Consider the following 13202-nt stretch of genomic DNA (forward strand, 5'->3'; position numbering starts at 1 on the left):
CTGAGAGAGGAGGTTTTGCCGTTACAAATCTGTTCATCAAAACTTGATATAACTGGAAAAAATACTCCAGCCGCATAAGAAATACCAGTCAGGTAGAAAAGTCATGACTCCTCTCTCAGAAGTGCCATGCATCCTTTGTTTCTTTGTGATCTTGTCTACAGCATTTACACAGCTGTTAAGCCACTTTTGCTTCCAGCTAAGAAAATCTCCAACCAATAAGAGCATTCACTGACTTCTTTAGGCTAGCCAAATCAAACTCTGAAATACCCAAACCTTATTTCTACTTCCACTGCACACCTGGGCCACTGACACAAGGAAACCGTAACTATTCATCGAGCAATTATCCCAAATAGTTTCTGTTTCCTGTAACTCTGTTAGCTTGAAAAATGTGTCCTCACTCTGAACCTGCCATATTCATCCTAAAATCAGGCCTAAGCCAATATTGTCTTTTATGCAGTCATGCCAGAAACACATAGCAGCCCAATGGATCCTGTGGTAATAAGCTACTACAGTTATGAACAATAATATCAGCCTTATTCCAGGCTGATCAGTAAAAAATAAATCATAAGACTTTATGCCAACCCCCATAATACACCTTCACTGAAATAAAAAAAAAAAGCCCACTTGAATGCTGGGTTTGCAATAAATCATTCAGTCATAGCGCCTACATATGACACCGACACAAAGCCTACATGTAACCTCTGTGTAACCTCTTCACCAGCGCTAACAATCTACCAGACGCCCACTCAGCAAGGCTCCCTCTCCCCGAGGTCCCAGTTTTAGACTGAGGACGCAGCTGTTCTGAACACTTTTCCTCGTGTTTTCATGTGTATTATCCTCTCTTACCTTTCCGTCTTGTCCTCCTCCATCCCTCCCTTCTCCTCCACACCCCTTACAGACTCAAAATCCCTCCTCGGTCTTCCCCTCTGCCCCATGCTTTTTTCCTATTTCTTTTGCAGATCCCCTTCCAGCTCTTTGGCTGACATTTAAGGCATACAAAATTGATGCACGCACACAGAGAATGCAGAGTGAGACAGCACAGACCCATGGATAGCCTGTAAGTGCAAAACAGAAAAGAAAAAAAAACTCTATAATACAGATTTCTGCCCTCTAACATGAGCATCCACAACCATGATAGACAAAGATGGAACACTGCATTGCTTCTTCCCCTTCACCACCTGCAGTTATTAAGTGATTTGGCATTGGGCCATGTTTCCTGTAGGATGCATGTCAGGGTGACACCTCTTTGTGTCAGTCAGCAAGAATAGCAATGAGTGGAACTCGCATATTTAAGTACAATCTGCCTCTACGGATGTCAGAAAATCACCATACATTGACCACACATCATCCAGACTCAAAGTAACTCCAAAAAGAGTTACTTAAAGAGGTACTAAGGCTGGACCTACAGTTTTGTTTGTTTTTCAGGGTATGTTTTACAAATGTAATTACAGTATGGCCAGTTCTGAAGTCAAATACCACTATCATGTTTCTATGCTAAACATCAAACAACAGCCACCAGCCCTTAAAATAAGCAAAGATAAGATAAGAAGGGGGGGGGGGTATCTTTATGTTAATGTGTGAATCTAAGTGGGAACCTGGAGAAAGTGCTGGTGGTGAATTAATAATGGCTGCTTGTTTCTGTCTTTTTCTGTTAAATGCTTTCTGACACAAGAGCCAAGTGGACTTAAATGGTAAGACAGGATTATTGGTGGGCCAGCTGGGTTGATCAAAGCTAACAGAGCACAGTTAGACAAGCAGAACAGATAGGGGGGGGGAAGCTCTGAGAGGATTTGACTGTTAAACAAAACCATGGCTCTGTTTTATGATTTAGAGACTTTAAAGATGGTTCGAGGAAATGGAAGCATCTGGCACATTTTCTTTACATCTCGCCAATTTGTTGCTTAATTAGATTTCTCCGTGCTCTCAGTCTCACCCTGTCCAGCCAGTTAATAAGGGAAAGTCCACATCACGTATCACTGCCACACAGTGTCTACGTGTGTGTGTGTGTGTGTGTGTGTGTGTGTGTGTGTGTGTGTGTGTGTGTGTGTGTGTGTGTGTGTGTGTGTGTGTGTGTGTGTGTGTGTGTGTGTGTGTGTGTACAGAACAGGGTGAGGGCAGCAGGGCATGGGGGTCGGATGGTAATGGCAGTAGCATATTCAGGCCTCCTACTCTGGAATGCAGAATGAGGGAGAGAGACAAAACTGCAATTCACTCGCAGAGAGTCACTGAACTATTCTTAGTCCAGTATGTGAAGTGGACCCCCATCACCACCACCATAAGGGGACTGTGAAAGGAGTCTGGATGGACGAGTGGATGGTGGTGTCTATTAAGGTACAGGGCAGGGTGGTGGGGCTGCATGAAGAAGAGCTTTAAAGAAAGAAGAGGATAAAAGTTAAGCTCCAGTGAGGCAAAGCCTGCTCAGCTAAGTCTAAATGGAGCAGTTCACTGGCTGTGAAGCCTCTCCAAAGAGCCTATTGTACACGTACAGTGGCACAATGCATCGAGCCCCGGGGACCTCTCTCACTCTCTGTCACTCCTCCTCTCATGTGACCACTCACAAACACTGACATACACACAGACACGTACTTTCTCGCTAACCAGTTTTCCTACCTAGACTACACAGACTTTCCTCTTCTAATACAATTCAAGAACTGGCAGTTCCACACGACAAGGCTTCATGTATTTCACAACAACAACAAAAAAAGAATTTCCTGTGCTCATACCCAGCACAGACTGCTGAGATCACTGTGCATCACATCATGCAGAGTTCAAACAGTGGGGGGATTCAGCAGGAGACAGTGCCAATAGTGACAGTGACAGGCTCAGATTTGTTTTTCTGTGTTCTCTTTGCTTTTATTTCTCTGTCCTTTCTGAATGAGACATTGAGGATATCGGGAGGCCTGGCAGTGCACGTTCCTACTGCTATTGGTCAAACACGGCTGAGTTGTCTGCAGCTCAGTCATAACAAATGTCAAAGGGCTATTCATCTCTTCTAATCCCCTTCTCTATTCTCTTGTCTCTATTCTTTAGGAGTGAGAACTGAGGGGCAGAGCGAATGTAATCCAGTTGATTTTGGGAACAAATGAGGGAGTCAAAAGGAAGTGCAGGTAGTTCGGGAATTTATGTAGAAAAAGAAAAAAAAAAAAAGGCAATGCAAAGAAAAAAAGGCTGAGATGGAGGCAGATGAAAATATAAGAGGGAGAGGTAAGCAACAAAGTGAAAGGTAGAATAGAGAAGGAGAAGGGGTGAGTGGGAGGTTCGATAGAGGGAAAAGAATAAGTATGGGTCACCCTCCTGATAAAACCTCTGAAATGATATGAACACACAGATTTAGGTTGCTGAGCTGCATTAGGGGTTGCTTCAGAGAGACAGAGCGAGCAGGACATCCTGTTTCACATTGTCAAAGTATGCACAGACACATAGGAGGATAAACTTTCACAGCTTGGTTTGACACATATACCAAACTGAGGTGTAGGGGTGCACGCCATGTGAGGTGCCACTCGGACGGGACTCATCACATACAGTACATCAGCGACAGTGCTGGAGGTGATGTCAAAGAATCATTCAAAGCATTGTATTTTAAGATATCTCTTAACATGTCTGAAGAAAACCTTGAGAATGGAAAAGTCTGAATATACCTGCACTACCCCGACAGGATTATTATTAGTTAATTATTCTTTTCATGGAGTGCCTCTCTTGAGCATGGCCTATTTTATATGCTGCTTTTAGCTGTAATCCGGTTTTACTTTAGGAAATTGTTCAGCAAAGATGTTGCCCTGTCCTGATACATCTTGTTTTGTTATCAGCTTAGGTCATGGCCTATATAAGCAAAACAACATTTGGCATGTTCTTTGTGAAATGCAGAGGAGACGATAAGAGTTGTTTTCATTATTGATTTTACTGAATGGCATCTGTTTTTTTTTCCTGAAAGTTATGATAACTCCTGATAATCACTTTGCAAAGTCCTCCTTTAATAGTTTAATTGCGAAATCAAAGGCCAAAAGCGCCTCTCTTGATGGTCCTTGCTGGAAGAGTGTCTTTTTTCTAAATCTTGTTTATATGGTTATACAATCCAACTGCAGTATGATTTCCAAAACCCCAACTTATGTAAGAGAATAACTGTATTGGCAGGCGAGGAAATGTTGCCTCTGTTGATTTGTAAAGCAGCTTTATGTCAGACTCTACGGGAATTAAGACAACGGCAACAACAGTGTTGTGAAACCAACTTTCCTCAAGAACTGGAACATTTGCATTAATATCCACAGGGGCCTAAAAAGTTGGTAGTGTGCATACTTATGCATGCGGAAGACAAATGCACAAAGTTCATACACACTCCGAGAGCCTGCCAATACTAAGGCACCATTACAATACGGCAAGTAAAAAATGATAAACATATTATTACACACAAGCATTGCAGATGCAAACTCATGCACACACAGGAATTTATGAGGCAGCATAAGAGTTCCACTGCAAACTCCTCTGGGAGGGATGACAGAGATTCTGAATCGCTCTTCCCCTTTTCACAAATCCTCCCACATTCTCTCTCCAGTTTTCCCCTCTTCATGGTTTAGCTCTCTAAAATGATAAAGACTGATCCTCTCCTACCTTTCCCTGTCCACATGTAATAAGTGGAAAAATACAAAGATCTGTATAGGTCTCCTAGATCGTGCAAGCAATAACTTCAGAATTAAAAAAATAAAATAAAAAAATAAAAAAACAAGGAGATAATGAAAGCCAGCAACAAAGCGGATAAAAGATGGAGTAGGTGTTCTGAAAGCCATTGAAGGAGGTGTATTACAGGTACAATTAAAATAATTCTCGTCTCATGCGTCGCGAGCAGCAACATAAATTAATTAATATGATATCTTGGAAGACGTAGATGGGAGAGCGTGGGAACAGAGGAGTGAGATGAGATGAAGTAAGATACTAGAAAGGAAAAAGACGAGATAAGCGCGGAGTGATAGTGCTTCCTGTTAGAATTCCATCCTAATTGACCTTATCTGTTACCGTGGTAACAGAAGCATGGCAGTAGGAGAGCCTTTACTGGTAATCTGACTGGTTTCTTTCCTCTGGGACAATTGATTTTCAGCATTCTCAGTTTGACCAACACATGGGCATATTAGCTGGTGCTACATGCTGCCAGCGACTTATCAATGTAACACAGACGGTTCTCTTTTTGCACGCTGTGGTCAAATCGAGGTAAAACCACACCGACACAGATCTAAAGCAGTTGCACGCCCAAAGTTCGTGCACACTCCCGAGAGCCTGCCAATACTAAGGCACCATTACAATACGGCAAGTAATTGTAATGCATGTAGGACTTAAACATTTCCTAAATGGATGGCTGGTTATTCAGGAACGCATGCAAGTACCACACAGACACAAACACAGAGACATGCAAGGCTATGTATGCCACACAAATAGGCAAACCAGCAGTCAAACACAATGTACCCCAGGCAGTCGACATGAGGACAAAGCAGAATCAGACTGACAGCATGTCCCCCAGTGAACACACACCCCCACTACATATCACTGGGATGCGTCTACCCAGAATGCCCGCCACCAATAAATGAGTGCTCCACACTGTCCGACACACATTTTTTTGCTCCAGACAAACCGACATGCCCGGTAGTGGCATTTTATTGGAAGGGCTGGCACACACAAACAGAACATGACTGTTGTAAGCCCAAAGGCCAGAGAAGTAAAGGCTGGTGTTCATACAGATTAAGAGAGAGCAGAGAAATTTAAACTAATGTAATGAGACAAGCTAGGAGCATTTAAAGTTCCAAGGAGAGGAAATTATATTCCGAGAAAGTGTAAAATGAAATGAGTTAGATCACGGATGAGGCAAAGCCAGTGAGTCAGTGAAAAAGAAGATGAGCAAGAAGGAGATCAATGACATATAAACCCGTATTTGAATATTTCAGAACATACAGTGCAAGCTTTGGGTCAGCTATAAAAAGTGTACACCTACAGGACAGAAAAACATTTGGAAGCATCACATGCTTTTCATAACAGGAACATGCTAATGAGCATGGAGGTTAGCCACACGGGTAAAGGAGCACCACACCAATCTGTTTAAGCCTTATAACTGTTAGAAACATAGACATAATCTAAGAAAGAAATCTGTGAAAAAAGACGTCCCGAGATGTCCCAAAAGGAAATAACCACAACGCTTTCTATTAAGTTTACAGACATTTCCTTCAACCAGAACACAGACAATTCTGTAGATTTAACAGAATATCCTCTGTGCCATAGCTGGTTAAATGTTATCTTAAAAATGTTCCTGAGTAGACATAGGTTAAAGTCCTTAATTAAAATTACTTCCTTTTCAAAAATGTAGTCCTATTCACTATAATAGTTTGAGAGAGGTTTTTCCAACTCTGAGATCAGAATGAAACTTTGACAAAGTGACTGACATGTATGATGGCTGTCCTCCCTGTTGTACTTTTCACGCTTGACAGGGGTTCTTGCCCCCACAGTGCAATGCCTATTAATAAAATATGGAAAAAACATCAATACAGAAAGTTCTTTCATTAATACGGTACGTTGAGCTGCATTTTTACTGACTTTTCTTGCAGAGCAGTAAAGAAGCAGTTTCTGTTGTGTAGGTAAAAACATAAAAAATCATATTGGTCTTATTGTCTGTTTTCTCAGCTTAACCTCCAAGACAGTCAGTGGTTCCTGTATATTGTTGAAATGATCAGTTGAGTTGTTAATTCTGTAAATGTACTGCATTAATTACAACCATTGTCCCGACCATTGTGTTGTTTTTTTCCAATTAAATCAAAAGTGCCAGATTGTTTTGGGATGCGACTTTTGTCTGTTGTATCTTTGTAAATGATGTTCTGTATCTTTGTGGGTTTAATACTTTTGGGTCTTGGACTGTTGTTCATGCAGAACGAGCCATATTAAGATGTCATCTTGAGGTTAGACTATTAAATATTAAAATTATAGTAAGCATAGTTAGTTGCAGCCAATATGACAATCAATGACAGAAATTATAAACTATAAATAGTCACTCACTGTTGGTCAACCATATCAATGGGGAAACAGCCAGAAGCAGCAATGGAAGTTTATACAAGGATTTGCAGTTAATCTATATTTAGAGAAAAAAACCTGCTCTCATGATTTCACACATTAGTTCCCTTCACATTAGGATTACAGGGCCATCTCTATGGTTGGACAACCGACACTGGTTAGCATTGAGAATTTTCAGAAAATGCCCAGAGACTGGAAGTGGGCACCAAAAATAGTCAATGTGTGATCAGGCTTGCGGTACCATAAGGCCACCACGGATGCCAAGGGCCAATAGTGCCATTATGTGCCAAAGGGAAGACAGGACCATGATGACATAACACCAAAAACTGGATACCATGTTGATAGGCACGAGCACACATATGGCCTAAAGAGTGAGGGTGATTGCATACAAGCAACCTTGTGCTACTGGCCAAATACACTCGGAGCTGCAGTGAGATGTCAGGGTGGGCATGTTGTCCCAATCACTGGCTGTGTGGTGAGTGAGGTTGGCATCCTGGAGGCATGGTTTGACATGTGGTTCCTCCCAGCAGGCAGCTAGAGTCACAACAAGAATAACACTTGTGTCTGCACTAGTCTGCTGCTCACTTTTGCTTAGAGCCATAAGAAACACTCTCGAATGGCCGACCAAAAATGAGTAGGTTGTTTGGTTGGAATATTTTGCTGTAAACGTGTTAAAATGCTGTACTTCAGGAAGGATTAATACAAAATATGCTTCATTGAGTATTTATCAAGAATGTCAATCCAATTTTTCATTTGACTTTACTATTATTTGCTCAGTGTCAGACAGAGCCCAGAACAGATGTAATCAGAGATCCCGTGATCACTGAAGCAACAAACCAAAACTCAACCTTCAATTCTGTATCTAGCCACCCTTCCATGCTGCCTGCATATTTGAGGATGGGTGGGCTGACCACTCTGAGAAACAGTGAAGTAGTCAGAGAGCAGTGATGGCTTTCACAGAGCAGTTCATCAAAGGAAAATGCAGCATGCACCAGGGGATTTACCAAGTATCATGTATGCCCCCCCCACCACCCCCCCACACACACACACACACACACACACACACACACACACACACACACACACACACACACACACACACACACACACACACACGTCAGAAACTGATCTAACCTGAACCCATGTGGATCAGTGCGACAGCAAGCAACACAGGAAAACTGTGTCAAAAGTCACACAAATACAGAAGAAACAGTGAAGGCATGGGGAGATGAGGGGGTAAAGTCAGATAGGGGGGAGGGGAGGGGAGAGGGTGTGACGTTAGTAGGATGAATAAAACTGGCCACTATGAAAAGAGAGACGGGGTCAGAGAGAGAGAAAGGGGCTTTCGCTTCATTGAATGTTATGCCATAGGGCCCGATTCTGCTGACCTGGTTTCTTTCACGAACAAAGGCCATGCATTAACACACTCACAAAAACGTCCACACGCATGCACAGACATTTACACACCCACTTAACCCAAGCTGGTGCCCACAAGTGCTACTATTTACCTGCACAATCACACACACGCTTACTGTTCTACCCTGCAGCCTCCCACCCTCGCTGTCTCGCCACATTTCTGCATCCTACATCTGTACATAAAACTACTAATAGTACTAATTTGTGGCATTTTATATCGTCATCATTTTTTCTAGCTATTGGAAAGACATTGAGACAAACAAGTCATTATGACTGGTGGATGACTCAGGAAACAAAAAGAGCAGGTGTTTTTGCACACGTACTGATGCTGCTCGAATTTTTCTCCGTTTCCATTTCACTTCTCATTTCCAGTAAATAAAACATGGTTGGGTGTTCTGGTAAATTCCACATAAGGTATGGGCAATACTGAGAGTCATGTCAATATATCTGAATGTATTCAGACATAGTGTGTTTGCAGAATAATGGGCAGGACTAGTTTTACAACAGTATTACATAAATTTTGCACAATTTTGTTCTATCTGGTTACAAAATCCATTAAATATTTCTCTACCGATTTACTAGAAAATGTGTAATAATATGTATTGATATCACGGCAAAAGGTTTTTAATCCAGCATGTTTTTAATCCACTGAATAGCTTTCGTTCTTAAATGAACTCTAACATATACTAAAGAGCATTAATGATCATAAGTAGGCTATTTAAGACACTTTTGAGTCAAAGCACTTAAGCACTTGGGCAATAGGACTAGTATCGGCCGCTATACATCAGAAAGTCTTTGTAAAAAATTGGAGTTGTCTGCTTTCTTTTATATGCATAGACAAATTAACATGACCACATTAACACATTGCTTTTTTTCCATATCAGGCAAAGCCTAGTGTTATGAATAATGTTTCTCTATTCTGCTTGAGTGTCTCACTGAGCCTTAATGAGAAAAAAAAAGTTACAAAGGTGGCGTGTGCTCTATTACATGTTGGGCAGAAAGACTGATACAGGGCTGCAGAAAAATGATTATTTTTATCGATTTCAATTAATCAATTAGCTGTTTAGTGTTAATATGGCAAAACATATCTTCCTGTGTTTCTCAAAGCCCCATGGCACAACCTCAAATGTATTGTTTTAGTCCACAACCAAAGGATTTTCAGTTTATCATCATGGACTAAAGAAACCAGAAAATATTCACATTTAAGGAGCTAGGATCAGAGGATTTGAGCGTTGTCTGATAATAAATTATGAATCGAATGTCAAAATAGTTGGTGGTTAATTTTCTGTTGATCAATCTATCAAATATTTAGCTAATAGTTGCAGCTTCACACTGTTGCACACCACAAATGGATGAAAGCTTTCATGAAGAATAAAAAATATGCTGGCGGTTAACAACTTGACATGCTTGCTCATATTTAATACTGTAAACAATGGTGATAAAGTAGCTCTTGTTTCCTGCAGATACTCTCAACGCTCTCAATCAGTCGCTCTCCCTCTCCAATAACAGACTACAGTATATCGCTCAACATTTGTGGTGTCTTTGCTAGAAACTCCCACACTGAAGCTGCTCTCAGAAAATGTCCATTCTCCAGCGAGAACTACACTGAATAAACCCATCTTTCATTCACCGCGAGTCGGTTCAAATATCTTAATCCTGTCTTCTGCCATGCAATATTACATTTTCCCTCTTTATCCCAATCAATTCTCACTGCGCGCTCTGTTCTGCATGTGTCCCACTGACACACTAAACCCAGAGTGAAGAGAATGTGGAGTAGAAGCGTAAAAAAAAAAAAAAACAAGACTCGAGTGGAGTGACCTTTCTCTCTATGCTAGTCTCTACAGAATGGAGAGACACACACACACACACACACACACACACACACACACACACACACACACACACACACACACACACACACACACACACACACACACACACGCGCTTGCGCGAAGACAGTGGCAAAACGTAAGGTGGAGGATTTGTCCTCTGCCAGATGAATCAAAAGGACATCATCAAAACACAAATCCTTCTTCCTTGTGTTTGTGCCTGTACTTGTGTGCAATGGCTGCTTTTTTTTTTTTTTTCTTCCTCTCTGGATTACCCCTCCTCCCACGATGTTATCCGTCAATCACAGATTCTCATTATAAAGGCGTGACACACCCACTGGAGCATCTTTCAAATTTCACAAAATCAAAATAGCCTGATGATATAATTAGCCATAAATCAAGCCTATAGCTCGGATTAATCTACCTCTTCCCGTTTTTCCCTCCATAATTCCCAGTGTTTCTGAGCACGACTGGGCAGATGCAAACCGCTGCCTGGGTCATGCCGCATCCCACTATCCTACTATTTACTGCGTTTCATTCACTTATCCGGCCACACTGAAATAAACTCCAACCCACAGGGAATGCGAGATGCTCTACGACTTTATGGCCACATTACCAAGGGGAGTAAGCGGGTTACCGGTGTTTGATGTAATTAAATGCGGCGATTCCTGCACCTACAGAGATGTATCCTTTAAAATGTATTGAATTGTGCAGGATCGATAGACAGAAGCTGCACAGCGCTGCGCTGCGCTGCGTTGCGTCTGCTCATCCACTGCAAAGAAAGATGCAACATGAATGTCAATGCCAGGTCTGCTCCAGCTACGGTGCAGTGGTGCGGTGTGTCTGACAGAGGCTGATACCAAAGCTAATCCAGTTACAAGGCTTTGGTTTCATTTAAAAGCCCACAGCGGTTTAAAAATAAATAAATAAATAAATAAATAAAAAAAAGCTTTGGGCCGACAGGTGGTGATGCGTTTTTCCTCTACCACCATATATATATATATATATATATATTTTTTTTTAACAATCCACGGGGGTCTACTCACCGTCACTGCGGAGTGTCTGACTGCGTTGCACGCCGTCTGCCGTATCTCCGCCGCACTCCCCGGTTTCAGCAGGTTCTTGGTGAATCTCCGGGTCGATTCGGCTGCCATCTCCTCATCTGACCGGCCACCGCGCGCAATTCAGCCTAGTAATCTCTGCTGCAGTCAGTTCGTGGCCCTAGCTCCTAACATTAGCTATCGAGCTGTGTTTACACACGTATATACACACACACACACACACACACACACACATATATATATATATATATATATACACACACACACGCTTCACACACGCAGCCTGTGGATCAAACACGCGCAGAACGCGGAGTGCCGCCTGTGCGCGCGCTCAGATTTGACGTCAAGGTAGTGGGGGAACGACTTTCAAATTAAAATCCCATTTACGAAGTACCGTGAAATCGAGCAGTCGGCAGGAGAGGTGCTTTTATTTTGAAGTCGAGCATCAAATTTCCAGTGTAACTCGTGTATCAACGGCTTCGTTCAACTTGACGTGGGAAAAGAAGAACATTTTTCAGCAAACGAATTTCACTTTCATGAAGCCTAATTGAACACACATTTTCAAGGTAAATTCCAAACCCTATTGCAACCGAACTAATGTATGAGCGGTCTCGACATTCACTCGACAGCTTTTGCTGAAATTGATTTGAACAGGGTGTTTCCGTATATTACTGTGCAGCCTACATCGCGCATCTCAAGGGGAGCTCTGAAATGTCAACTACTCACTCATCAGCAGTCCAGTCACGACCGAGGAGGAGCAGCGTTTACAGTAGAGGTTACTCGATGTGGGAGACACACGGGCCAGCAGCGACACCTGGTGGGAGGACACGACATCTGAAATGCTCTGCCATCATCATCATATATACTTTTTAAGCGTGATAAAAAAAAAGGAACCTTTTAAAAGAGAGGCGTGCTTTTCCTATCGGAGAGGACAGTGCGATGGTGCAACACAACAGCTTGTATTTTACAGGCTTGTAAGAGACACAGTTCTGTTACAATTGCTGATATTGAGTCTCACTGTGAGAAATTACAATTAATAATCTCATTAATACTATGATAATTTGTCTTAAATTAGACATTCTTCCGTGAAGCCTGTGACCAAACAGTAGACACCAGTCTTTATAAAAATAAAAAAAAAAGACCCCTTTTAATATTGTTTTGCCTCCCTCTTGCGTTCATTAGCAGCACTGCAGCATGGAACCGTCAGGAGCAATGTGAAACTTTAGCTGTCAGTTGACCAATATCACCCAAAGTTACCGATTTAGATATCACGTTTTTAATTTCGTTTGCAACAATCGTAGAGGGAGTAGGACTTTGTTTGTGTTGTCTGATGCATTATGAAAAATGAAAAACTCCCAAAGATAAAATATGCTGGATTTTCTCTGGAGAAGGCAAAGCACTGCTCTAAAGAGCTATAAATGTTATCAGTAAAAAAAAAAAAATTTAAAAAAAAAATTACGTAGGTTAATATTCTTTTTTTGTTGCACAACAAAACCTGTATTTCACCTCCATTTTTGGCTGGACGGCAACAGCCAAACACAATAAGCCCAAAGCAATACAGACAGAAATTTAAATCCACTTAGTCACAAAAAGCTTACATTTCCTAAGACGAAAAACTACTTACCATTCTGCTGCTGCTATTCCATTAACAGCAAGTGATAGTCAGCTGTTAGTCTACTTCTGTCATACCAGTCATAAAGAAAAGTGAAATCATTGGGATTTCTTAGACGCCCAGTCACCATCGGATGGCTTCCTGCTGATCTTAATTTTAAAAGTCCTTCACTTAAATATATTAATAAACATTAAGATGTGATTATTCCTACCAAACAAGTTTGAGAACATACAAAAAAAAAAG

General features: G+C 41.6%; 1 protein-coding gene across 1 annotated transcript in view; it reads right to left on the reverse strand.

Annotated features, from left to right (window-relative positions):
* The window catches only part of dock10 (dedicator of cytokinesis 10), a 60111-nt gene extending 48381 nt beyond the window's left edge, over positions 1-11730 (reverse strand). Inside the window, exon 1 of the mRNA XM_069706434.1 lies at positions 11333-11730. Within this exon, the coding sequence (XP_069562535.1) occupies positions 11333-11440 (108 nt within the window). The 5' untranslated portion in view covers positions 11441-11730. The remainder of the gene's footprint in view (positions 1-11332) is intronic.
* Between the last annotated feature and the right edge of the window lie 1472 nt (positions 11731-13202).

The sequence above is a fragment of the Brachyistius frenatus genome, unplaced genomic scaffold, assembly GCF_029030835.1.
Source record: "Brachyistius frenatus isolate BFR_SWC_R1_liver_20210118 unplaced genomic scaffold, ASM2903083v1 Contig_62, whole genome shotgun sequence".
Classification (NCBI taxonomy): Eukaryota; Metazoa; Chordata; class Actinopteri; family Embiotocidae; genus Brachyistius; species Brachyistius frenatus.